At 42.2% G+C, this 27,170-nt stretch overlaps 2 protein-coding genes across 2 annotated transcripts; one reads left to right on the top strand and one right to left on the bottom strand.

Moving 5' to 3' along the window:
- MAP3K8 (mitogen-activated protein kinase kinase kinase 8) lies at positions 1-25,642 on the bottom strand. The gene is made up of 8 exons (XM_004605388.2): positions 25,512-25,642; positions 20,775-21,133; positions 13,742-13,909; positions 10,138-10,399; positions 8,213-8,319; positions 2,917-3,069; positions 2,010-2,256; positions 1-1,066 (listed from the first exon to the last, which is right to left on the bottom strand). Exons 2-8 carry the CDS (start codon positions 21,108-21,110, stop codon positions 936-938), a joined length of 1,404 nt encoding a protein of 467 aa, XP_004605445.2. The 5' UTR covers positions 21,111-21,133; positions 25,512-25,642; the 3' UTR covers positions 1-935.
- LOC129398796 (uncharacterized) lies at positions 24,600-25,914 on the top strand. The gene is made up of 3 exons (XM_055117881.1): positions 24,600-24,638; positions 25,106-25,223; positions 25,427-25,914. Exons 1-3 carry the CDS (start codon positions 24,600-24,602, stop codon positions 25,912-25,914), a joined length of 645 nt encoding a protein of 214 aa, XP_054973856.1.
- The last annotated feature ends 1,256 nt before the right edge of the window (positions 25,915-27,170 follow it).

Raw genomic sequence — 27,170 nt, 5'->3', positions numbered from 1 at the left:
TTCATTTGTATGACATCAAAACATACTTTGTGTAGGAATAGTTACCTACTTTACAATGTTAAAAAATACATATGTGTGAGAAAGATTCAAGAAGGCATTTGATATAAAACATACACAGTATGCTATTTTAATATACAAATGCTTGAAAAAATACTCATAAGAATTACAAAAGTAGCATCATCAAGAATTTACAAAAGTTTCTGTTTTTCTTAAAGGTCACATTCTCATCCTTTGGGATGTACAGAAATTATGTGGTTTACACAGTTTTATTCACATTCAAAACATCACGTTTTAAATGTTTTACTCATAGCATATACAGTACAAAATGTTTCCATAGGAACATAGTAGAACCTGTCACTAGTGGCCTGTTGTAGGATGGCTTCTACCAAATCAGTTAAGCCATTTTTAAAGACACTAGTTCAGCTTATTGCTTTGTTAATCAAGTTGTTCTAATCCCCCATCTATAACTTTATACTAGATTCTACCCACAAAGGCTCAAAGGATTATCAGATAATATACACCAATATACATAAAATAACTGTTCTGACTTACATAAAGTGTCCTTACTTAACTTAGAACCAAGAATAGTAATTTTAAGCTACTCTATTATCCTTGTGATTGGTACTGTTAAAACTGAGAGCAAAGTGCACAGTGAATGGAATCATAAACAATCCTTCCCTGATCATTTTTGACTTCTTCCCTTTGAGTCACACTGCCTAAGAAATGAGAACTTTGAGATCTGGTTAGAAACCAGAGTAGTTTCACAAATCAAACACACAAGAGCCACGTGGGGTCCCATGTATGAATCAAGGGAGCCTCCCTCCCCCTCCAACAAAGGGCACAGTTCACTTCACAGAGCGTCTGTGAAGAGTGGGCACGCCCCGTGCCTGGGAAATAAATGCTAGATCTTTGTTCAGATCAAATGATGTCAACAATCAGCCGTATTCGAGGGTCGGGGGGCCACGCACAAGGTTGAAATAGCCAGCTAGCGCTCCCAGATCTATGTAGAGAGACCGTTGCCTCTTCAGCATCTCAGATTCCTCAGTGCTTCCTGTGCAGGAAGAATCTAAAAAAAAAAAAAGAAAGAAAACAGAAAAAAATAAATAAATAAAGCAAATGACCAGACAGCAAGAATAGCTGTTCTCTCCTCAAAAAAAAAAAGAATATTTGGATACTAAAACAGCACCCCTGGTAAAATTATGCTGAAGACCAGCACAGCACTGGGGACTCGTGTGCACACTAAGATGAAGAAAACAGAGTTCCATAAAGAGTTAATGATAAGACATTGACTAGATATTCTGGCATGCTTTCCAACATTCCAGATGGTTCTCTTTAGCCAGAGAAAGTCAGACAAGCAGAATGCAGACGAGCATTCCAGGCTTGATATCTAGACTGGAACCTACATGGATGAAGAATAGAACAGATTTGTATAATAAAAATAGACACTGCTCTTTTCTCCAGGCCTATTCAATACTCCTGGAATGTACTCTGGCTTTGCTACATGGAAGAAATTCCTTCCTGGCATGACTTTTAAGCAAAGGAACACAGAGAAGCAAGGTGACTTCAGACTCAGTGTTTTATCTGTCCAGAGCAAGTCTTGATGACCCCAAAGCAAGGCCTGGAGTGGCTAGTTGTAACTGAGTGAGACGGAACTCACACTTGGCATTAGGAAAAGTGTCAGGCCTGGTTGTTTTTTAAAACCCAAATGATTGTTGCAATTGCCAAAAAAAAAAAAAAAAAGGCAAAACAGAATACTTCTCAATTTCTGTGTTAAACCACATTTGCACCGCACACCTTTTATACATGGTTGGTGCCTGAGCCCGTCTTGTTTTTATGCTTTGACTAACATTCTTGCTGAAATTTCTCAAACAACCATGGCACCAAAGAAGTCATTTCTGATTTTTTGTTGTTGTTGTTCAATGAGTCCAGTCATAAACTTCATCAGAGATGGGGAGGACAGAAGTGGAAGGGAAGCCAGTGGCTGCTTGGAACACAGCAGGGAGCCATACCTGTAATGTTCTCTGGAAGTTCCAACTCCTTCCTACTCAGCAGTCTCTTCCGCTCAAAGAGGGCTGAATCCAGGCTCTGACAGCGGGGTTGGTCCTCTCTGGGGGGGTTCAGGGCATCATGTTTCAGTAGATCTGCAGCCCTGGGCCTGTGATTGGGGTTCCTCTCCAGAGCTGCCTCCATCAGTTCTCTCATACCCGGACTGCAGTCATCAGAAATATCTTCTAAAGGAGGCGCCTGTTTGTGGATCTAACAACAAACAGGTTCTTAGCATTCCTGGTGTGGAAATCCCCCCCTTAAGGAGAAAAGCACTTAAGCAAAATTTCCCACTTATGGCCCCACAGCAAACACATCTCATCCCCTTAAACAGATTTCCTTTGGATTTCCAAAGAACCCTGCATTAAACCCATCATTTGGTTTAATGAAGTCAGAGACAGTGCTAGGTTTGAATAAACAGTGACAGTTTTGTAGCTGGGCCAAGGGTTCAAGGGTCACAGGGCGATGACAGGACTGTCTCTGCTACAAAATCTCTCACTGGTACAAGGGGAATTTCACATGCTACCACATGCCAGGCCAGCATGGGGATCTAAATTCTATGATCTTGTGCATGTGTGTATCAGCATTCCAAGACACATGTAAGTTGCTTCTTCAAAGATTACCAATGCAACTAAGTGACCTTCTATTACTACAAGGAATAATGTAAACTTCTACCCCATTCATGTTAGTAAGTTTCCACTAAAACGGTCATGTTATCTTTGAAAAGTTGGGGTTTCCCTCCCCTTGGAAAGGACTTGCAGCTGCCTCTCCCAGGGACTTTTTCACCCCCTTCCTCCTCACGTATGAGTGTTATAGGAGAAAGAGTGGGCAGAGGTGGTTTTCCCCTCTGGCTGCTGGTTGAACCCCACTTACTATGTACAGGTAGGAAGGGTAAGCCGAGCGAGGGTAGCGCTTGACCCAGGGTGCAGTGCCTGTCTGCATGTGGATGAGGGTGGCCCCCAGGCTGTAGATGTCTGCTTTGGTGGAATGGCCCCTGCACAGGATCACCTCTGGACTCATGTAAATCTGGAAAAGAAATAGGAACCATCTGCCAGGCACTTTTCATTTATCCGGGATTCCATGTCCCCCACCCAATTCTCTGGATCAGCCATCTGCATCCTTGGGTTGCATAGGGCAGCAACCAAGAATATTGCAGATATTCCTGGGAAACCTTTTGCCCAAAGTGTTCCTACAGGCAGACAAAGTATGCAAAGTTTGCACCTTTGTAAAGTCTCACTGCACACTCAATAGGGTAGGCCCAGCACGGCGGGACCCTAGCAGCCAATAACCCAGCCGCAAGTTCTGCAAAGCATCATCTGCTGTAGTTCATTTTTCTACTAAAATATCAATTTTCATGTTAAAAGAAACTCTTCAAGTACACAATTCACCTTTTGGTGACCTAAATACGACGACTGTAACACCACAGAAACAGCTGCTGACCTTTCTGTAATAAACTGTGCAACCTTTCAACATCTGCAGTAATGACATAGGTAGCAAAAGTACCAGGGGAGTCATTCCGTGAGTCGGAAAAAAAGAACTTTGAGTGCAGTAATGTAAAAGTGATCATCTTAATTATTCATGTCTGTAAACAATGTATTTCCTCCTACCATGCAGCCCATGACAAAATGTTAAAGGCATGTCATATTAATGTTGGCTGTATTCTGGGTAGTTCTATGAGTCTTGATGCTGAGAAACCAGGGATAGTTTTAGAATTAGTTTCTCTAAGTGTATTTTTAGGGGCTGGGGAGATTGCACTCAAAAGCCCTGGTTTCCATCCCCTGAGCACATGGTACCCTGAGCACTGGAGTAAGAGTAATTGCCCAGTATCAAATGGAGTGTAGCATCTCTCAGTTCTCTTCCACCCCTCAATAACAACAACAAAAAAATGAGGTACTTGCTTTTAAATTTTAAAAGCAAAAAGAAAAAGGCAAATGGTCATTAAACATCCTAATGATTCACGTTTAGCTTGAGAGAGCTGTTAAACTATCTGCATTTGACTGTGGAGAAAGTTCCCTGAACCATTTCAGGGTAAGCCCAGAATTGGCTAACAAAACCCAGGAAACGGCCCAGCTTCCTCATCCCGATCCTGCTCAACACACTTCTGGGTAGGCTGCCCTGTGCTCATGCACTTCCTCCTCTCCAGGCTTTCTCCTCCTGCCCTCCCTCTATCTATCTCAGCAAACTGACTAAACTCTGCTCCCCTTCTCAAACTTTCCCTGAAGTTCAGTCAGAGTACTTGGCTCTGAAGGGCTTTCTTACTAAGTACAGTCACAACGTTGGTTATAAGTACCGAGCTATCCAAGGACTAACCACCAACGTCTTTCTTCTCTGACTCAAGTTTCAGCAGAGTGGACACTGCTGGAAGAAACAGGGGTTCCTAGAACCTCCCCATAAGTGCACACTTGGGGTGGCAGTATGGTCTACCTAGTGACCTCAACATGCGTGGTGCAGAGCTCTGGACTCCTCCACCCTGCAACAGCAAACGAGGCAGGGCACAGTGTTCTAGGACTTTTCGGGCTAGTGAACTGCAGGCATGGAACAGATCTGGTATAGGAACCAAGCAAAGCTCTGAGCAATACACCTGGAGCAAGGGAACCGGTTGCTGGGTTGCTGGGGGTCAAGCCCTGCACTTTCCAACATGTTTATTACATAGGCCAGAGAGGTGGAGTACAGAGGTTGAGGTCCTAGTCTTGTGTATGATTGACCCTGATTTGATCCGAGGCACTGCATATAGTGTTTGAGCATTTCTGGGCATGAAGAAAGAAAGAGAGAAAGAGAGAAAGAGAGAAAGAAAGAAAGAAAGAAAGAAAGAAAGAAAGAAAGAAAGAAAGAAAGAAAGAAAGAAAGAAAGAAAGAAAGAAAGAAAGAAAGAAAGAAAGAAAGAAAGAAAGAAAGAGAGAGAGAAAGAGAGAGAGAGAAAGAAAGAGAGAGAGAGAGAAAGAAAGAAAGAAAGAAAGAAAGAAAGAAAGAAAGAAAGAAAGAAAGAAAGAAAGAAAGAAAGAAAGAAAGAAAGAGAGAAAGAAAGAAAGAAAGAGAGAAAGAGAGAGAGAAAGAGAGAGAGAGAAAGAAAGAAAGAGAGAAAGAAAGAGAGAGAGAAAGAAAGAGAGAAAGAAAGAGAGGAGAGAAAGAAGGAAAGAAAGAAAGAAAGAAAGAAAGAAAGAAAGAAAGAAAGAAAGAAAGAAAGAAAGAAAGAAAGAAGAAAGAAAGAAAGAAAGAAAGAAAGAAAGAAAGAAAGAAAGAAAGAAAGAAAGAAAGAAAGAAAGAAAGAAAGAAAGAAAGAAAGAGAAAGAGGAAAGAAGGAAAGAGAGAAAGAAAGAAAGAAAGAGAGAGAGAGAAAGAAAGAAAGAAAGAAAGAAAGAAAGAAAGAAAGAAAGAAAGAAAGAAAGAAAGAAAGAAGAAAGAAAGAGAAAGAGAGAGAAAGAAAGAGAGAGAGAAAGAAGAGAGAAAGAAAGAGAGAAAGAAGGAAAGAGAGAAGAAAGAAAGAAAATGTTTACAAGAAAGGGCAAGAGATTTTGTGGGTGTGTCTATGTACCCACACATATGATGAAGTCTATGCAACTTAAATCAAGGAAGATCAACACAAGATTCAAAGGGATTTAAAAACAACAAAAAAAGGCTAGGGCCAAAGGATATAGCTCAGTGGTAGAACACAAGCCTTGCATGTGTGTGATCCTATGTCTAATTCCTGGCACCAGAAAAAAAAAAGTAAAACTATACTATAAAAGTAATTTTCTAAGTTATTTGCATTCATACTTTATCCTATGTACCATGTAGTTCAAAAACAATAGGTTTTAGTACAGGCCAGATAGCTTTGTACACGTACCATATAATTACAATATAGTGGCCTAAACATGAATGAAAGCTGAGAAGGAGAGAGATCAAACAGGTGGCCTCTGTTTGTATTTCTGAGCTACAGTATATGGATCAGAAATTATCCATGGCTATGCGGCCAGGTTCTAACAGAAAGCATAAGTGTACAGTTGACGCTGACTAATTATATCTTATTGGTACTTTAAGTTTGGGGAGCAAAAAATAAGTTTTCTGAAATGCTTCATCAGTAACTTCACAACCTTATTTATTATCAAAATTTCACTTCAGGAGTTAATGAGTAAATGTATCTCATTTGTGCGCCAGTTTATAAACTCTGAACCCCAAAGCCAGTTTAACGTATTATAAAAATCAATTTATATTTGCTGAAAATAATGTGATCCAGAAGTAAGCACAGTATGATCATGCCAAGCTCAGGGCTACATTCTTTTTGCTAGAGATTCTTAGTAAGGGCATGTCTTTCTCTAGTTATTACAAAATGTTCAATTTGATCACACTTCTGGGAAGAGAAAGGTATTTTCTCTCTTTCTGACCATAAATAGCTTGTTTCTCAAACTGGCTCCTAACAAATCTAAACTTCTGACAACTGCCAAAATATGCTGAAACATTTCTTCCTCCCCAAACCCAAAACATCAAAAGCATTCTTAGTTTTTGTGGTTGGGTGATTGAGTCTTAAAGTCTGGGACTAAGCATTCTTTAACCAAAAAGTCTACAATTTTCTCATCTGAATATTACTCTGCTGAGAAGATTATCAGTAACCTTGAGTACTTTTCAGAGTAACTTCAGTAAATACTAATAAAACATAGGATTTCCTCTGCTGCCCAAGGGACATTGCTTTTTTGCTTTTGTTTTTGGATACTCCTGGAAGGCTTGGGAGACCATATCGGGTGCCAAGGATTGAATTGGGGTCAGCCTCCTGCAAGGCAAGCACCTGACCCCCTGTCCTATTGCTCAGGTCCCAGAGGATACTGTGCATTGAGGAACTTAAGAAAAAGTTGATGCGGACTGTGAAATGGAGCTATAATTTTTTTCCCCACTGCAACTGAGCTTAATCAAAGCTTGTCATTTTGTTGATCCTCAAGCCTAAACTGGTGATCTGGAGGCAAAGGTGTACCCACGAACCCATTCTCCATTCCCTGTGAAAGATAACAGAGCGGGGCTGGAGTGATAGCACAGCGGGTAGGGCATTTGCCTTACACACGGCTGACCTGGGTTCGATTCCCAGCATCCCATATGGTCCCCTGAGCACCGCCAGGAGTAATTCCTCAGTGCAAAGCCAGGAGTAACCCCTGTGCATCGCCAGGTGTGACCCAAAATGCAAAAAAGAAAGAAAGATAGCAGAGAGACAACCTTCTTCAAGATCCCTCCCTGAGAGGGAAACAACTTCTACAGGAATCACCCTTCCAACTTTCAACCCCAAGGCTATCAGACCCCGTTGTGAATAAATTCAAGGCTGTTTACTAATTCAGGTAAATTTAAACTAGGTCCTTTCGCTCAAAAAAAAAAAATGCGTTAATACTTTTAAGATCTTGGTCCTGCTGGTCTTACCCCCTGGGCCATCCCCAATCCACACAAGAATTTGACATATGACCAGGGCTTCATAGACATTTGATCCACAAATCAACTCACCAGTTAACAATGTCACTATTCAGTTCAGTGGGTTATTAGGAAGAATGCATGCTTGTGAGAATGCATTTCTCTGTTTCTCATTTGGATCTAGGTTTTTCAGTAATGTTTATAATTGGTTTCACAAATAAGTAAGACATTTATATTTCAAATGAGATTTATTTGTGTAATAATAAGCTTGAGGCTTATTATAGGATTTCCTAAGATTAAAGGCAGATCTGAAAAGTTGGTTTGCAATAAATATTATTTAATGACTATAGTAATTATACAGTAATAGACCCAAAACAGTAATATTAGTTATAATGTATGTACATATATATTAATTTTAAAACCTACATGGTGGTTAGACTTTAGCTCTTAGATTTGAAAATCTACCCCTGGGTCCAAGTCCCAGATCTGTCACTGGTTAAGTGAATTTGGGCACCTCTTTAATCTTACTTCCTTATTGTAATACAGGAAGGAACAACACTAACATTTACTAAGATAATAGTAATTACCAATAGCAAGATAATTGTAAAAATTGAATAATGCAATTCATTTAAAGCACAGAAATGAGTACCTGGCACAGAGCAAGAAATCATTGAATGTGTTCCAATGAATGATTTAATGTAATGTTTTTCTCCCTTAAGTTGGTGTCTTTCACAGTAATTTAAAAACATCCTCTTTTTGACACTTACTAAGCTATTGGCCACTTTTGTGTGGATATAATAATTACCTCTGTTCCTCGGAGGTCTTTAGGAAAATAGATGTCTTCAGTCATTTGAACGCTCAAGCCAAAATCCACTAGAACAGCTTTTGTAGACATGAAAACAATGTTGCTAGCTATAAAGAGATACAGGTTTTCAGTATGGAATTGTTCATTTACCCATAAACAGAATGAAAACATTAGCTAGAACAATTAGTCCCAAATCAGAACAGATTAAAATGCTTCTCTGTGGGGCCGGAGCGATTGCACAGCGGATAGGCGTTTGCCTTGCATGCGGCTGACCCAAGTTCGATCCCCGGCATCGCATATGGTCCCCCAAGCACCGCCAGGAGTAATTCCTGAGTGCGAAGCCAGGAGTAATCCCTGAGCATCGCTGGGTGTGACCCAAAAAGCAAAAAAAAAATGCTTCTCTGTGAGGTAGGTTTAGTACATTCATAAGTAGAGAACAAAGCTGGACAAAAATTAGAAAAATCAATCAATAATTTCAGATCTATCAATAGCACTGTTAATAAATTATGATAGATATTAAAACTAGGTATGTATGATAGATAAGACATGCTATTCTCACTCATCCACTATCTTATCTATTCATCTGCTGATGAATGGAAAAGAAAATGTCACACACACACACACACACACACACACACTCACACTCACACTCACACACACACACTCCAACCAGAAAAAAAGGGAAGAAATCTTGTCATCTGAAGCAACATACGTGGACCTTGTGCTAAGTGCAAAAACTCAGAGAAAGACAAACACTGTATGAACTGACTTGTATGTGGAATCTACAAGGTACTAACTCAGAGTAACAGAGAACAGACTACTATTTGCCAGGGGTGGGAGTGAGGGAGGAAAAAATGGGTGAAAGTGGTGAAAGGGTACAAACTTCCAGTTATAAGATGAACAAAACCTGGAAATGTAATGTACAGTATGGTGACTATAATCAAGAATACTGAACTGTGTACTTGAAAGTGGCTAAATCAGTAGATTTTAAATCTTCTCACGACAGAAAAAAATTTGTAACTACACAAAGTAATGAATTTTTAACTAATCTGATGGTAATGATTATTTGCCATATATTACATAGCTCATTAAATCATAAATATTTAAACTTACACCATGTAAGATATCAAATATATCATGACATGTAATATTATAATACGGCTCAAAACTTTTTAAATAAGCATACTGTTACTAAGTTACTTTCCTAACAGAGGAAAGTAAAATACCCAACATTTTTAGCAAAAGTGGTGCTACTCCAATTTTTCTTTGGATATGAAGGGTTCATAATGACTCTTGCCTATTTCCCTACCATCTTCATTCATAGAAAGTAAGTTAAGACTCGATTAATGAACTGTTGTTGAATGGGTGTTCAAAATTAAAAAGCTATTTGTTTCTCAAAAATGTGTAAGTATATGTATGTTTTTAAGCAAATTACTATTTTTTTTAAATTTTCTTTTTTGGTTTTGGAACCATATCCGGCGGTGCTTGGGGCTTACTCTTGATTCTACACTCAGGAATCACTGCTAGAGAGCTTAGGAGATAATACGATGTACCATGATCTGGCCTGACACAGTCACCTGAAAAACAATCGACTAACCCACTGTACTATCGCTCCAGCCCCCAGGAAATTACTATTTTAAAAGGCTTATTTACTCTAGCTTAAGTAGTGTCTTAACTTATCAGATGATAATATAACTTATCATCTAACTTATCAGATGTGCAGCCATGATCTTCTCTAGAACACCTGGATAACCATCCTTCCTATAACTCTGAAAGATCTAGCGACAACACGTGATTCTAAGAATGTGGCTCAGGAACAGAGGGAAGGAAGGTAGAAAGGGCTCAGATAAAAGGAAGAGGCCCACTCGTTTCCAGTCTCAAGAATCTGTTTACGCCCCAAAGGGATGCATAAAATGAGAACTCACGTTTAATGTCATGGTGTATCACTTTCTTTGAGTGTAAAAAATCAAGTCCCTTGAGAACATGCTTTGTCACCCAGATGATTTCAAATTCTCTCATTGGCCCACAGCTCTCCAGTTTCTCCAGAACGGACCCTCCCTCGCCTGCTTCCATGAAGAGATGGACAGTTTCACCCCAGAGAACGGCGCCATATAATTCAGCAATGTTCTCATGCCGGAAGCAAGCCTGGATCTCCACATCGGATGGCTTAAACTGATCCACTGGGATCTAGATCACAAAAACACAAGTCAGAGTCTAAACAACCCCCAGGAAGAAAATATATGCACAAGAGAGGGCAACCCACCAACCTGAAGGGAAGTAAATTTCTCAAGGATATTCTCAAGGATATTCTGTAAGAAGCTGTGCTGCTGAGTAAAAATCATGTTTACTTTAAATCTGTCCTTCTATATTATGTCTGCTTTAGGCAAACAATTCATAGTAAGATTTTTTTCCCAATATTTCTTTTTTTAAAAAATTTTATTAGTGAATCACCATGAGGTACAGTTACAAACTTATGAACGTTCATGTTTGCATTTCATTTACATCCCTCCACCAGTGCCCATTCTCCTCCACCAATCTTCCCAGTATCCCTCCCACCAGCCCAAGATTTAAATAATAAATAAATAAATAAATATGCATTTGGAGACACACATCTGGGGATGTTTGGGACAATTCCAGAAAAAGTTCAGGAGTCACTCAAAGCAGTGCTTGACATACTCTGTGATGCTAAAAATTGAACTTGAGACTTCTGCACGTGCTCTAACCCCGTGAATCATCTTCCCCACCAAATATTGTTTTTTACTTAGAGTGCCAAAGTATTATGAGAATTATGCATGATTAGATCCAGGCAGATAATTTCAATCTGTTGTATATATAATTTCTGTGGTATTAGATTTTAGTTTGTATTTTCAAGAGATTATATTTCACTTTTAAATCACCCACATCCCCAACTTGGGTATGCATTTCCTTTTCTTCCTGTCATGAGGTTCTCTACTCTCTCTAGCAAAGCCCATATTCCATAATGAATGTGTTTTCTTTTCTCTTTCTTTCAAACCAATGACTTACCAAAAACTATATTTATACATAATATATATACATATAATCACAATATCACAAAATAGCTTTGATTGCACAATTCATGCTCAAAGAATACAAGTAAAATAAGTACTGGCCATGAATTCTAAAGAACATCAGAAATTATTAAATTCATACCAATATACAGCACCAAAGTGAGTTGTATGTAAGTATGCAATATCTCCAAAACACAGCATTTGGATTAAAAAAAAGTAACATTTAGACATAGTTTATGTCTTCGTTGGTTAAAAAAAAAACTTTTTTTGATATTTGGTTTGTTTATTCGTTTGGGGCCACACACAGTGGTGTTCAGGGCTGACTCCTGGTTCTGTGTTCAGGGATGACTCCTGGAAGGCTCTTGGTAACCATAAGTAGTTCCAGGAATCAAACCTGGGCCAATCACATGCAAGACTATCTTTCTGGCCCAGTTGGTTAAAAAAAAAAAAAAAATTACATTTACATTATGTCCATAGAAACTTTCTAGAAAAATGTGTAAGAAGCAGACCTACAGTACAGCAGGTAGGCCAACCCAGGTTTGATCCCCAGCATCCCATTCAGTTCTCTGATCACCACTAGGAGTAATCCCTAAGCACAGAGCCTGGAGTAACCCATGAGCATTGCTGGGTGTGGCCCCAAAACAAAATAAACAAACAAAAAAGAAAAATATACAAGAATCCATTAATAGTAGATGCCTTAGCCCACGTATTTTAAAAATCTGTTTGAGGTTGCTAATTCTTGCATGTTTGTTTTTTTTTTAAGTTCTCCAAGGGCAGGAGGAGAGTCGGGGAGTAAATGAATGGGAGGGACCCTGAGACAGTGGTGAAGGGAAGCTAGCACTCTGGTGGACGGTGTGGTGTTGAACATTAAATTCGTGAAATCCTATCATTAGCAGCATTGTAAGTCACAAATCAATGTCTCAAATAAAAAAGTTAAAAGCAAAAAAAAAAAGTAGCTTCAAAATTAAATTTAGGTTATAAAGGAAACAAGGTTCCAAAGCTATTTTCTTTGCTTTTGTGATGAAATTGAAAACCAGGACTCTTTTTCTATAAGATCTTCTTACAAAGTCCAGATTCTATTTTAAAGAGCTTAAACATGTCTCCTCTAAACGCAATGAAGTTTTAAATAATAGATGCTCTAGCAAACTCTTATGAAGGAACAAATAAGGTCAACATAGGTATTGATCTTTTAATGACACTAAAAAGAGATTGAGATAATATTCAGCTATAACTTTTATTTCTTTATCTCGCGTAAAAGTGTTTATTTTTATTTTACTGCACCTGAACACTTCAAAATGAAACTGTGAAACAGCTTAAGTATCAAAAACATGAATGCATGTTCAATAAAATGCATTCACGTAACCATTAACTAGATCAAGAAACAGAACTCCATCTACACCCAGACCCCACCTGTTGACCCTTCCTTGTGTCTCTTCAAAAGGACCCATTCTCCTGTTCCCCACCTGCATGGATTTACAGAGCCCATTTGAGATCTTTATGTACATGGAACCCCTAACCATACATCTTAATTCTGTGCCTGGCTGCTTTGGGTCCAACCTACTGGTCATGAGATTCATCTGTTATTTTCTGCTGTACTGTATCCCATTGTGAAAGCATACCACATTTCAGCATCTGGAAACTTCCCAGTCTGGGCCTCTTACAAACAGCCCTGTTTTGAGCACAGCACGTGCTATCCTTGTACATAGCTTTTGGTGACCGTGTGTACTTGCTGCTTGGGTGTGTACCTCGAGGAGTGGAATTGCTGGGTCATGGGGTGTGGACATGTCCAGCTAAGGCAAATACTGTCAAAAGTTCTCCAAAGAGGGCATCGTGGCAATATTATTTAAGCAGAAGAATGTTTGTTTGTTTTTTTTAATAATGGGGCTATTTAAATAAATAGAGCCTTTATTTGCAGCTTCTATTCCCAGGCCTGCCACTGCTCTGCCCCTCCCCCCCGTAAGTCGGGGAGGAATGAAAGAACAGCATAGGCAGTTACTCCTAAAGGATGACTCCCTCCACCTCATTTCACCTCACCACCAAAGGGATGAGGTTATCCAAGCTGAGTGAAGGAATTCACACTTTGCTTTCTTGGGGCAGAGGTAGAGAGGAGAGAGGTGGTGTTTGGGTCATGCCCAGATCTGTTCAGGGATTACTCCTGCCTCTGTGTCCAGGAATCACTCCCAGTGCTGTTCAGGGGTCCATATGCAATGCCAAGGGTGAACCTGGGTCAGTCATGTGCAAGGCGAGAGCTTACTCACTGTATCCTCGCTCTCTGGCCCACACTTTTTTTTTTTCAAATCAAGACAAACTAGATGAAACGAATTATACATTTGTGCAGACCCGGGGGTTGAACGGCCCAGCTAGCAAGTAAATGCATAACACAGAGATGCTTTTGAACATGATTTGAGGGATACAAATAAACAAACAAAAGTCACAATGTCAAACATGCATATCTATGTGTAACCCGCAAGTGCGCATTGTCTGGTGATGAAGAACTTACCAGTTTACATGCCATTCTTTTCTTAGTCTTCATATCTTGTGCTAGGTACACTTTTCCAAAGGCCCCCCGGGGGATGAAATCAGAACCAATATTCCTGTATGTCAGTTTCCAAGGCACAAGGAGAACATCAGAGTCTATTTGGTAGCGTCCATTTTGGGGTGTGATCACCTACAACCAAATAAAAATGCAGAAGGAGAATGTCAACAAAGTGTTCTGCTAGGATCCACCCATTAGAAACTGGTTACTTCAGACTGCATTCCTACATGCAGGGTTTGAAATTAATGTCCCTGCGTAATCATAACAGTGTACGAAGACTATATTTAGAGCTTCACCAGGACAGAGAAAACATGTAACAGACACATCCCTGGGCAGACCTGATCATATTTCCATCTACTTATGAGTAATTAATTGCCAAATGGAACTTAGGAAAATTATTTATCTAAGGGAACATGACTACCGCAACCCAAAGGCTGAAAATAAAGATTGCATAAATGTAAACTGTGCTGCAAGTTGACTGGTTTCCAATTTAAATGGGCTAACCTGTTAGCCTGCATAGCTATTACTCACACATGCACACAGAGAGAGTGTGGAAATTAACTGATGAGCACGGAGGATTCTGAAAAACAATGTGTTATGCCAGAACTATGACTTGACAGTGCTACATAAAAGACAGAATTACTTCTCATCTTCTTACTCATTTAATATTTATTGAGCACATAATACATACTAGGCAGTGTGTTCAGGATTGAGGAGGCAGCTGTGAATAAAAGAGACATACAAGACCTTCATGAGCAAGTAAACAATTAGTACAAGAGGTTTCAAAACCAGTGGGTTTAAGCTGGAAAGATAGAGAGGGATAAAGCACCAGTTCCCTGAGCCCTGCCAGGAGTAATCTAAGAGTGCAGAGACAGAAGTAAGCTCTGAGTACTGCTGGTTGTGGCCCAAAACAAAACAAAAAGCAAAAGCAAACTAAAAGCAGACTAAAAATTAGATCTGCAGCATTGCAAGCTACAAAGTTATGTGCACTTGTCAAAATCATCCAGCTGCATAATTACATATTTTACAATAAGCAAAGCATATAAACTAAAAGAAGAAAATAATTTTTATTTCACTGTATCACTGCCATCCCATTGCTCATCGATTTGCTTGAGCGGGCACCAATAACATCTCCATTGTGAGACTTGTTACCGTTTTTGGCATATCAAATATGCCATGGGTAGCTTGCTATTTAAATAATTAATTTAAATTTAAATAATGAATTTAAATTCATTATTTAAAAAGGCAAACAAATTAATGAAGTGGTTCACAGGAAGGAAGAACACATGACTAAGAAGGGTTGAGACAGGGCTGGTGTGGATAGTACAGTGGGTACAGTGTTTGCCTTGCACAAAGTCAACCTGAGTTTGATCCCATTTGGTCCCCCATGCACCACCAGGAGTGCCGAGTTAGGAGTAACTCCTAAGCACTGTGAGTGCCACCCAAAATCCAAAAATAACAATAAAATAATAATTTTTAAATTTTTTTAAAAAAGGTTGAGAGAGTTCTTTCAGATCAAGCATGTGACTCAATGATACAGCACCTGCTTTGCATGTATGAGGACCTGGGTTCATCCCTGGTGTCAAAAAAGAAAGAAAATAAAAAGTTCTTCTAAAGCATAGTCTCCAAAAATATTCTCCTTCCTTAAATGTAATGAGTAATAGTATGACTTTGGAATATGAATTCAGGAATTACGAAACTATCAGAGTGACACTAACTTATTCCAAGCACAGGAGACACTGAAGGGGAATTTGGACCACCCGGGTCAAGAATGACATCTGAGTCATCAGCAGAAGCAGGCAGCTCCACACACAGGCCCCTGGCTACTGCAAGTGTTCAAGTAATCTTCGGTCTTATTCACTCAGAGCCCATCACTGCTAATCTTAGTGACACCCACAAGCAGGTGGGTTCACTATTAGTCAGGGAATAAAGTAGAGATCAACTCTATTGCTTTGAAATGTGAAGTCATGACATTCACAAATGAGCTATTTATCAAATGCTGTTCCCGTAGAGAACCTGTTGCAATCCTAAGAGCTTATGCATGAGGACAGACCATGATCTGGCCTTGCAGGAAACATGACCCCTGTTTAACAAGTGCACCACATCAGGTTACCAGAGGCCTCTTCCAACAGCATACAGAAAACGTGATGAATTTGATCCCTTTCCATATTTAGACAGAGCCATCCCCACCACTCAACCGCACATCAACTGCACATGCTTAGTGACTCTCGTTACTCAACAATTGCCAGGTTCAGTGTCACTAGAGCCTCTAGTTACCCATTTCAGAGAGGAACTTGGCTTCAAGAAGGTGTTTTGCTCAATCTAATTTGTTGTAAGTCAGTTTGACAAGTCCTCTTATTCTCTCCCAAAGGACTAACAACAACAATAATGATGTTAAGCATATTCTGAGTGCAAGTTCAGGACCAGGCAGTGTGCTCTATATCTCAGCATGTTATCACATCAAAGCTTCACAACCATCCCATGGAATAAACGCTAATTCCAGCTCCGTTTTACAGAGGAGGAAACTGGCTTCTGCCGATTGAGCAACTGAAGGTTGGGATTCGAACTCAGGTCGGCTTGACCCCAAAGCCACCACTCCTGTTCTTTGGATCTGAGCCATCTGTCTTCCAAAAAGCTGTAATTAAAGCTGAGGCAGGAGGAAACCTGACTACTAAAGGCCAATATTTATAAGGCAGCAAGCATAGCTTTACATTCAATTACTGAAAGTTCCTCACCACTCACCCGCCATCCCTTGCATCCTGAGGACCCTCATATTACTGCCTGTAAGCTTCCCGTGGCGGCCTCTAATGATGGGCTCTGAAGGGATAGTGAAAGATGACAAGCAAGTTCTACAAAGTTCCTGGTACTTCCCTTTGCCGTAAACTTCCTCTAATTGTATTTGAGATGGTCTTCCCTACTGGTTTTCTTCTTTCTGGTTGCCGCTACCCAACCATATCATGGCATTCTAAGGCCCCTCTCTGACAAGTCTTCAACTGACCAAAGTCATTTTCAAGTGCAGATATAAGCATGCTTTTGATTCCCTCATCCAGATCACTGAACAATACTGGATCCAGCAGTTTGACATGTTTGAAAAAGATTCTTAGGTATTTTGGTTAAGAATGAATTCCAGAAGGGACATCTTGTGAAAATACCTACCTTTCATTTTTGCAAGATAGCTACAGTGAAACAGACATTGACACTGGACTCCATTCAGTAAGGCATATTATCTAGAACCAAGGAAATGTATCTCAACCTGCTAGTCACAAGTGGATGTCTGACTATATTCAAGATCTGGGCTGTGAGAGGCACTGACACATGCCTGAATTCTGATGGCACATCCCAGATGATGGGGAAAGTTAATAAATACCACATACCATGCAGGAGACATAGCAGAGATAATTAGAAGTCTTGGTAGAAGAACATTGTATTGTGGTGAATAGGCCACCTGTACTCCCTCTTTGTCCCTATAGAATATTAGAATATGACCCATTTTACAGAGGGGTAAAGAGAGGCTAAGAGGGGTGAAATAACTAGCATCAGGTGACACAGTTAATCCATTTCTGAACAGAGATACAAACCCAGGCACTTGAATCCACAGTCGCCAGTATCCTCCACTACCCTTTATATATGCATATTTTTCATGGCTACAAAGTAAAGCTAAGAGTAAGAGAACTCAGAGATGGACTATAATTCTTTATAAGTAAGTGCTCTCTCAACATCAGAATTGGCTAAACACTAAATTAAATGTCTCGGTATACCATGCGCTCTTCATCTGGGGAGATTTTCAAGTACAGACCAAAACGTTCCACCAGCTAATGGAGATGATGAATGTGGTGATTCAAGAATCAGACAGAGGGCTTGGCTCGAAGACCCTGAAAGTGCCTAAAGCCCCGAGAGGCCAGGACTCTGTGACTGACTCCAAGAAGCAGCAGCATTTCTGCCCCGCACCAATATTAATGAATGCTGTGCCCCTCTTGGGCCCTTCAGCACCATATATAATATCCAAAAATGGAGTACTTAGAGCCTATTGAGATCATTCATTTCTAGATCAGGTTAAGAATTGATCTAGGTTATAAGTAACCCTTGCGTCATGCATTTCTTAGGTTAGTCACCTCGAGTCTCTTCCCTGGGCCTTGCTCGATACAGGAAAAGATATATTAAGGAAAAGCACAACTTACACACACACTCACAAAACATCATTCAACGGCTGATGCTTCAGGATATTTTTGTTAAGTCCTGGTCCTCCACCCCATCTAATTAACTCCACTGGCATTGTGCATGTCTCTATGCCTCCAGGACTTTGCACATACTCATCTCTTCATCTGAATACTCTTGGCTTGCCATCCCTTTTATCTGGCTGACTCCCAGTCAACACAGCACACTCTAGCATTAAACTCCCCTGAGAGCCTAACATTCTCCCTTCCCCTCCCCCCCACTTGAGTATACCCAACAATAAGGGCGTAGTGGTACTGAGAACTACCACGCTACATTATAATTGCCTGTCAAATAGTCTCCCACATTCACCAGGCAGTTAGCTCTCAGTGCACACAGGGGGTTCAACACTCTACCAGTGGCACCTAGAGAAGTATCTAGTACATTGCAGATATGCGAGCTACGTCTAAATGCATGAATATATAATGGAACACACTGACTCCTAGGTAAACACACATTATAGATTGTCTCCTACCTTGGAATCAATTGGTTCCATAGATAATCTTAGCCGATGTTTTTGTAAAGCAGAGGGAGAACAACAAATGAAACCCAGAAGAGAAAAGATTTTGAGTGGACACCGATGAGAAGAGAAAGGTCTTGGAAGTTGACTGGATCCCAAGAGGGCAACATATGTATACAAAAGGACTCAAAAATGAGCCTTGATTCTTTTTATTATCTTCTCTCGGAAAGTTAGGATCAAAGATGGCAAATCATGGTTTCTGTGACTTTATAAGACAAAGCCAGTTTCCTTGTGTTCAGGGACAGACAAGAAAATCGAGACCTCCAGACCATTGGGTGGACTGCCTCGTGAAGCACGGGCTACATTCTCGTGAGTTTAAAGGCCCTTCTGCATTCGATTCTGCTTGAATATTATCTTGCTTTATAGTTTACATTCTTTCTTAGTCATATTTAAAATAAAAATCTTCTTAAAACTTTCAATAACCTTTGTTGAAAATACATTATGTTCTTAAATGTCTTCCTTCTCTGGAAGGAAGGTTTGTTCACAGAGCTCAAGATCCACAATATTTTACTCTTACTCATTGCTAATAAATTTTCACCTAATTTTAAAGTATTAGTTTCTCTGGATAGTCCCAATAAAGAGCCACAGCTATCTGTCTGATGGCCCAGTGGAAATATAACTGTTTATACCTCTAAAGAGGAAAAATTTGTTAATTCCTCATATTTTCCCTTAAAATATTCATTCTGGGCTGGAGAAATAGCACAGAGGGTAGGGCATATGCCTTGCATGCGACCGTCCCGCGTTTAATTCCCAGCATCCCATATGGTACCCCGAGCACCACCAGGAGTGATTTCTGAGTGCAGAGCCAGGAGTAACTCCTGTGCATTTCTGGGTGTGACCCAAAAAGCAAAAAAGGTAAACAAATAAATAAATAAAATATTCACTCTATCAAGTAAATGTGAAAAAAGAAAAAAGCCAAATGTTTCTCATTATAGACATTTATATTATTTGGAACCAGAATTCTCCAGATATAAATTAGCTAAGAATGCTCCCAGCTCAAATAATAACTTCCCATGCACAAGAAGAAAAACTATTCACAAAGCATTTAGTCAATTATTGAAAACAATGTGGTATATCCAAACCAAAGCAAGTCATGGCTATACAAACTGTAATCTAGTTCCAATTATTGAGCCAGATAGCTGAAAACAACTGGTTTCTAACAAAACAATACATTAAATAGCTGGCCTATATTATTGTGTTGTTTTTAATTGATGTAGCTCAGACACCAGACACACAGACAATCACATAAAAACAAAATAATTAAGTGTTTTGTCCAACACTATCATTCAACACTGATCTTGCCCTTACATTAGCCAATTTGTCATTTAAATGCACCAAAAGATAGGGAGTTAGTTCCAAAAACACACTTTGCTAGTTACCACCTACTTCTGTACAAAATTGTTCTCTAAAAAAAATTAGATTACCTTTACCCATTCACTTCTAATACACTAAGGGGTGGATAGAGTCCTAGGCACACCTAAACATATCACCTGATCAAGTATTGTGGCATTTATATGCCACATTTATATGCAATACTTAGTATTGCGACAATATTTTGAATTATTTGCATACTTGGACTGACAAAGTCAATATATCATTAGTCATTCACACTCTGTCAATTAAAGAGTGAATCTGTCAATAACTATTTAATGGCTCCCAACTACATTTCTGCAAGCACTAAACTGAGCCAGTAACCCAAATATGACATTTCGGGATGTGAAGCTTCAAAAATATTAATGAAAAACATAGCCTTTTTGGTTATTTTTTTGTTTTGGATCACATCCAATGGTGCTTAGGACCTACTCCTGGTTCTGTGTTGAGGATAACTTCTGGTAGTTCTCAGGGAACCATAATAGGTGCCAGAGATTGAATTTAGGTTGGCAGCATGAAAGGCAAATGCCTACCTGCTGTACCATTGTTTAGGCCCCCCAAAATAAAGTCTTTATTGGTTTCTTAGATGGAGGTTTCTCACAAAACCTTTCTCCTCTGTTAGTGTTTTGTAAATCATTCAGTTAAAGTCCGTGCTTCTTCATATGCCTACTTATAAAATCACTACTGAAATATAATGAAGAACCTTTAAGTAGAATTTTAATGAAGGCCTTCCCCACCTGCCACCCCCAATTTTCACATGGTGACAATTCTTAGACATTTTACATGCTTAAGACTCATACATCTTAGCAAAGTTCAAAAGCCACTCTGCTATAAGTGACACTGCACTTGTAAAATTGAACACACAACACTCAACTGGCCAGGGAAAACACATACCATATTTAATAAAATTCCAGATTCTTGTGGGTGGTGTCCATAAAAGCGCTTGGCAGTATTAGATATATGGTTTGCAAAAGCAAGCAAATCTTCCACGGTGCCATATCTGACAGATGACAACCAGGGTACCTCCTGCCCGCTGAGGAGAAGAGAGTCTGAGCGCTCCTCGTTTTCATTCCTGTCTTGACACCGGGTCATTCGATGAGGTTCATAAACACCAGGCTCTTCACTCGCATAAAGGTTTTCCATAATGTCTATTACATCAGACACGTTCAAATGTCTCATCAATAGATCGATTTCTTCTTTATTGTCACTTCCGGTGCTCATGAACTCCATTACTGTTCTGCTTTCTCAACAGTCTGCAAAAGAACATCCAATGCTCTACTTACTATATTGCATCTGAGATCAGTGAGAAAACTGCAACAAAAGAGATGTGTTTCTATAGGTTGATGTCTATAAAGTCATGGCTCTGTGTTCACTGTGTGAGGATGCAAAATTGACAGACAGGGAAGATGGGAGACCTCAGATAAACTTTAGCCCAGTGTTCCCTTTGCAGAGGGGAAATCTGAGACCCAGAGAACTTACTTGTTACTCACAGAGTCCTGTGGCATCAGAAACAGCCTCTGGAAGCAAACTTTCCCTAAACAGAACCATGAATTTGAGCAGTTCAGGAATCTGAAGCCTTTTTACAGCTTCCAACCCTATACTTCTCTGTTACTGCTCTCAGGGCAGCTCTCCCAGCACTGAACTTGGTAGCTTTTGTGATCTGTGCAACTTTAAAGGATAAGAAAGACTTGCACCAAATTCATAAACTACTGGGCAAATAAAATTCAGCTAGCTAGGCAAATACAATCCAGGCTCAGAAGCCAGACATTTATAATATGGATTTGAATCTAAGGAAATTGAATGATAAGGTTAAATTTATGAAATTTTATACTGATGCAGATGGGATAGGCAGTTAGTTCCTTAAGAAGGGAACTTTTGGGACTGGAGTGATAGCACAGTGGGTAGCGCTTTTGCCTTGCATGCGGCCGACCCGGGTTCGATTCCCAGCATCCCATATGGTCCCCTGAGCACCGCCAGGAGTAATTTCTGAATGCATGAGCCAGGAGTAACCCCTGTGCATCGCCAAGTGTGACCCAAAAAGAAAAAAAAAAAAGGAGAAGGGAACTTTTAGCCTAAAATGCTGGTTGTGTGTTGAGTATGAAAAACAGAGAAAATACATTGAACTTGAAAAATCAACATTTCTGTGACTTAAAAACTCGATTCTTTAACAACACAAACCTAATAGCTCAAGGGTCCCAGAAGGTTGACTTAATATCTAGAGCAATGACTGTTTCAAAGCTGTGACATTATAATGAAACCAGGCAAGTCAAATCTATGCTGTGCAAAACATGGGTAAAACCATCCAACTCAAAAGTCCATATGCTGTCATTCTTAAATAGATATCAGGTGCCATATCTGGGAATCTTTAAATGGGAACAATTAAATAAACCAAGGGCAGAAAATGATGCTCTTGTTTCTGATTTCAGAACACCTCCATTGCCAAGGATTAAAGATAAAAGGATTTAAAAGATCTAAGCGAATTTGGAAACAGGCATGTTTACTTAAACTATGGAGCTCTTGAAAGCACAGCCTCTCTCTCTGAAAGATGTTTTAGATTCTTAAAAGCACATGCCTCTAACACATTCAATACTGGAGCAAAAAATGCCACAGGCCTCAAACAACCTTGGAGGTCAAGTACAAAGCTTCCAGAAATATTCTGCCTAGAGGCCACCAGCACCTGCATGAAAGGCCTGGCCAACAGTCTCAGTCTAAATTGCACTGGAGAAAAGAACCAGGTTAGGGACCAGAGCAATAGTACAGTGAGTGGGAGGCTCACGTTGCATGAGACTAACACAAGTTAGATCTCTGACATCCCATATGGTCCCCCAAGCACCGCCAAAAGTGATCCCTGAGCACAGAGCCAAGAGTAGGTCCTGAGCACAGCTGGGTGTGGCCCAAAAGCAAACAAAACAAAACAACCAGGGTAGAGTCCTCTTTCATTCAGGTGAGTGTCATTTTTCTGATGCACAAGTTGTGACTAAGGCAAGCAGTCTGGAATCATGTCTGGTAGGCTCTCTAGAGTCACACTGGATCCTCCTATATCTGGGCCCCTTGCTGGTTGTCTGTCTGCATGATCTCGGGCAAGTACCTTTACCCCCTGCACCTCAATTTGCCCCATCTGTGAAATGGAAAGAATATCAGCATCTAATCCTTAGAATTAAAGAATATTGTGTGTATGAGGAGCTTGGAACATGTCTGGGGCAGCATAAAATAAGCAAAACAGGTGTCACCTCCACCTGCAGCAAAGCAGAGGCCTAAGCCAACACCTCTTTCCTTATCTGCAAGTGTGATAAGGCTATCTAGTCCCCTGGTTTGTTTTAAAGATTTGTATGTAAAACAGACAAAAGTAAATAAAGCTCTGAGAGCTGATATCACTCTAGCTCCATCTAGAGAGCATAGGGGCCCCCCCCACATCCCCCACCCTTAAACCCTGGGAGGGAGACGGTGATTCAGACTCTTGGGAGTCTGTTGAGTTATGAAAGGAATTTCTTAGGTTAATGGAGGAACATTTCACTTCGAGCCATACAGTTGTAATTTTTGCTTGTAGACTATACTGAAAAACAGAAGTGTAAACAGAAACTGCCTAAGTAAAGAGCCCACTGGCTGCAAAGGTTCGAGGCTACCAGAATGACTTATCATAAGTTATCCCAGTAGAGAAAATGGGAGAAAATGAAGTCCCTGGGAGCCACAAGACCAGAGAAAGAAAAGGAGTTCGTGGTGTTGATAAATCAGAGAGGGTTGATAATTCAGAGAGCAGAGACAGATTAGATTTTGGGTTGCAAATCCTGCAAAATAACCTCCTTTATCTGTAAAACCTAATAGTCCTAAAGTCTGAGCTGGGTGGGGGGCAGGGGGCAGGCAGGCAGAGGAGGTGATGAAGCTTAAGGCAGAGTCAGTCCATTGTCCAGGTTTAATTCCTTAGCAATGTTGGCATCCTCTCACGCAAATCCCAGCTCCCCAAGCAGCCCTAATGTCCATCTGCCACAAAACACTCCTGTCCAAACCTTCAGCACTTTCAGGCCCAAATAAAGCACTTCCACTAATGACTTCCGAGTTACTCATCATCAGTACTCATTCAGAAGAGGTGGTCTATGAGCGCCTACCTGAGCTGTAACAAAGATCCCCTTACCAAACAGTTTACAATAAAAATCCTTAAATCTTGCTTCAACCCAGAGCAGGAAACGGTCCATTTTAGCAAGGGCAGATCAAAATTATTTGCGTCTGATTATTTCACAATCAGTCATAAAGCCCAAGAGAAATCCTTGTCCTAAATCCTGATTGCTTTTATCTACAGAAACAAGACCTGTAGATTTCCTGGCAAGTGTGAATGAAAACGGCTCAGAGTACAAGCAAGAATGTTTAGACCTTGTGTGACTTCCCCAGTTAAACATGTTTTCTGTCAGATCAGTAACTTACCTGTCAGGGTACGCCTCCGTACACTTCCCCTTGGCAGAACGACTACACAGCTGGCTGTATAGAATCAAAGCCATCGGGCTTCAAATCCACTAGAGACGTTCCAATGTTCGTTACACAGAGCAAGTCTGTGAACAGTGACAGCACACAAGCCTAGCCCATCAGACAGCTGGGGTGCCTGCTGCCATCAGGCTAATTTGCCTAACCCCCGACAAATACATGACTCAGGCCACGCATGTGTGAAGCAAATCTAGTGTTCCTTCTCCTGCTTTTGAATTGGCAGCAGTTCCTTTATTCTGGGCCGGGATGAGTCTTTCCAAAAGTGAAGTGGACGGACAACACAACGTGAAAGACAGTTCGTGGGCTTCCCGGTTCACTTTTCGGACAAATCTTGGACTCTCCTCACTTCCTTCTCCCTACCGAGACCCTCAGAGTGCTGATGGCCGGGGGAAACACCTGTGAAATCACAACCCAACTGACCCCCTAATAGTCTTTCTCAGCAAACAAGCTGCCTTCGTGCTCTTCTACGACCGCCCTCGAGTCACGGAGAAGCAGCAGAAGTGAAAAAAAATTAAGATTCAACTCTACAAAAGAGGCTCCTGGCTGTGTCAACCCGCTCCCAGTTCCCCACTCGCTTCCTCCCAGGCCAGAGGGAAGTTTCAAAAACTTGGAAGCGACAGAGCCCCACATCCCCACGTCTCGGGGGCCAGGGGCCACTCGTGCCCTGGAGCCAGCCTCGGAGGTGCACTCACCCGGTCTCAGCTGGCGGGATGCAGTTCGCTAGGGCTGGGCAGCGGCAGACGCGGTGACAGCGAGTCGCGGCCGCCCCGCGCTCGGTGTGGACGCTCACTGCCGGCGCGCTAGGGATCCGGGAAGGAGGAGGAAGAGGGAGGAGCCGCGAGTATACACCCCGTGAGACCCTTGCGCAAGGTGCTTTCCAGCACTGCGGGCTGCAGCAGGCGACCCGCGCGGCCGAGCGTGGCTCCGCAGTGCGTGCAGCCGGCGCGCCCCACGTTGCAGAACCTTGGGAAGGGAGAGCGCGCGGGTGGGATGTGTGTGTGTGGTGATGGTGTGTGTGGGGGGTCTCCCCTAGGCTGCTGGAGGGGTGGATCCCTTAACCCCTTCCCTTCCAGGGTGCAAACCTGGATGGGAGCGCCCAGGAAGGTTGCGATCACAAAGACACCTCTCCACCTCCCAGCTCCCCGAAGTCGGGGTTACCTGCTGCAGCCTCCGTGAGCCCCCACGGGCGGAGAGCTCCAGACGCCTCCAGGAGCCGCTGGTGGCCGCGTCCCCGAAGCCCGTCGCGCCAAGGCCAGAAGAGGGGAAGGTGTCTCGAGGCCGAAGCCAGGGCGACCGGCCCCAGAGCCCGCGGCTGCCGGGCTGCTGCAGCCGCCCTCGGCCGCCCCTGACTCACTGCGTCTGCACCAGCCGAGGGGCGGCGCAGGGGACGCTAGCCGACGCCTCCCCGCCTTTTCCATTTCCCCTTTCTCTCCGTAAACAGAAAGAGGCTTCAGGGTTGCGGGGAAGCTGGAGCCCCCGCGCGGGGAAATTCCGCGCCCCCCCCCCCCCGCGCCCGTCTCTGGCCGTCGGGGCACCTGGGCGGAGCCCAAGGCGGAGCTAGGCGGCCGCGGGCGCTCCCGAGGCCAGGGTTGGAGTCCGGGCTCACCACGCCACCACCTGGGCGGGTCGGGGACACCGCCGGGGTTTTCCTTTGACCTGGGATCCCGACACCCTAGTGGTCACGGGTGCCCCAAAGGCGTAATTGGAGAGCGCGACCGTGCTCCCCGCCCTCCCTCGGTTCCTGGGACCGGATGCGTAATTCCCAAAGTGCGCTCCGGCTCCCCGGCCCTGGGCTAAGCGCCACCCGGCGTCACTCTTTTTTTTTTTCTTTTGTGGTGTCTTCCAGGGAGCAAAAAAAGCAAGGAGAGGTGTGCCCGCCTCGCGGCAAACGGCACGACGGGCGCTGAGCCTCCCTCACTTGCGTCCGCAGCTGCTCGAATGCGGGAGCGCGGGGAGCCAGAGTCAGGTTCTGGGTCAGGTCCGCCCTGCCATCTCTCCCTCTTCAGAGTTCGGAAGAGGCTGCGGCAGGGTGGACCGGAACTCGGGTACCCAGAGAGGGACCCGATGTACTCCGCCCGCAAACCTGGTGTTGTCCTTCCTGGCCTTTACTGGAACCGACCATGCCGTCCCCATCGGGAAGATCAAAGACCGTTTGTCTTGTTCTTCCTTCCTGCGGGGAAAGCCTGTGCTCTAGGTCAAGCAGGAAGAAAGTTCTAGGTAAATAGCGCCTGCCTGCTGCAAAGTCCCCTTGACTTACCTACAGAGTTGCAGCTACCGTATTACCCACTATGGAGCACCTTCAATGAGACAGGCTCTGTGACACCCCGGGAGGACTATGGACAGTGTAAGGTCGACACCTCCTTGTCACTCAACCTGGGAAAGTCCTTTGACTCCAAGTATAAACGTCTTGCTGGTCTGTTGCTCCTCGAGCCCCTCACCTCACCCCAGACTCTCCGTGTTGCTACTCTAATGCAAGAAATTCTGGGTGATGTAGTCCAGCTCTAGACTACAGGGGGGTGAAAAGTAAGAAGACCCTCCTGGTTGAACTGGAGCAACCATGATTTGTTAGCAATGCTTTTGGGATCACGCAGGGATTAAGGATTACAAAAGTAAATGACAAGTCAGGAAAAGTGAACCCAACTAGCAAATAACGGGAGATGGGGCTGACTGGGCACCAAATTATCTCCCCTTTCGTTCCCCCCACCCCAGTTACTTTAAGTACTAGACTAGTGCTTTGACAGTAAGGGAAAGTAACCCTCCCCGCCCACTCCCCAGGAGGCGCCTAACTGAAGCCTCTGGTCTTTGAGGGAAGGAGGA

This window comes from Sorex araneus, chromosome 9, assembly GCF_027595985.1.
Source record: "Sorex araneus isolate mSorAra2 chromosome 9, mSorAra2.pri, whole genome shotgun sequence".
NCBI lineage: Eukaryota > Metazoa > Chordata > Mammalia > Eulipotyphla > Soricidae > Sorex > Sorex araneus.
Note: the sequence above shows the minus strand (reverse complement) of the source record. Positions and strands in the feature narration are given on the sequence as shown.

Coding starts and splice junctions, on each gene's coding strand:
- MAP3K8 (XM_004605388.2), bottom strand. CDS start 21,110: ATGGAGTTCATGAGCACCGGAAGTGACAATAAAGAAGAAATCGATCTA. Junction 13,910..20,774: donor CTGGAATTTTATTAAATATG/GTATGTGTTTTC, acceptor ATTTGGTTGTAG/GTGATCACACCCCAAAATGG. Junction 2,257..2,916: donor ACCCTTCCTACCTGTACATA/GTAAGTGGGGTT, acceptor GTTTGTTGTTAG/ATCCACAAACAGGCGCCTCC.
- LOC129398796 (XM_055117881.1), top strand. CDS start 24,600: ATGAGTCTTTCCAAAAGTGAAGTGGACGGACAACACAAC. Junction 24,639..25,105: donor AAGTGGACGGACAACACAAC/GTGAAAGACAGT, acceptor ACGCGGTGACAG/CGAGTCGCGGCCGCCCCGCG. Junction 25,224..25,426: donor CCGTGAGACCCTTGCGCAAG/GTGCTTTCCAGC, acceptor CTTCCCTTCCAG/GGTGCAAACCTGGATGGGAG.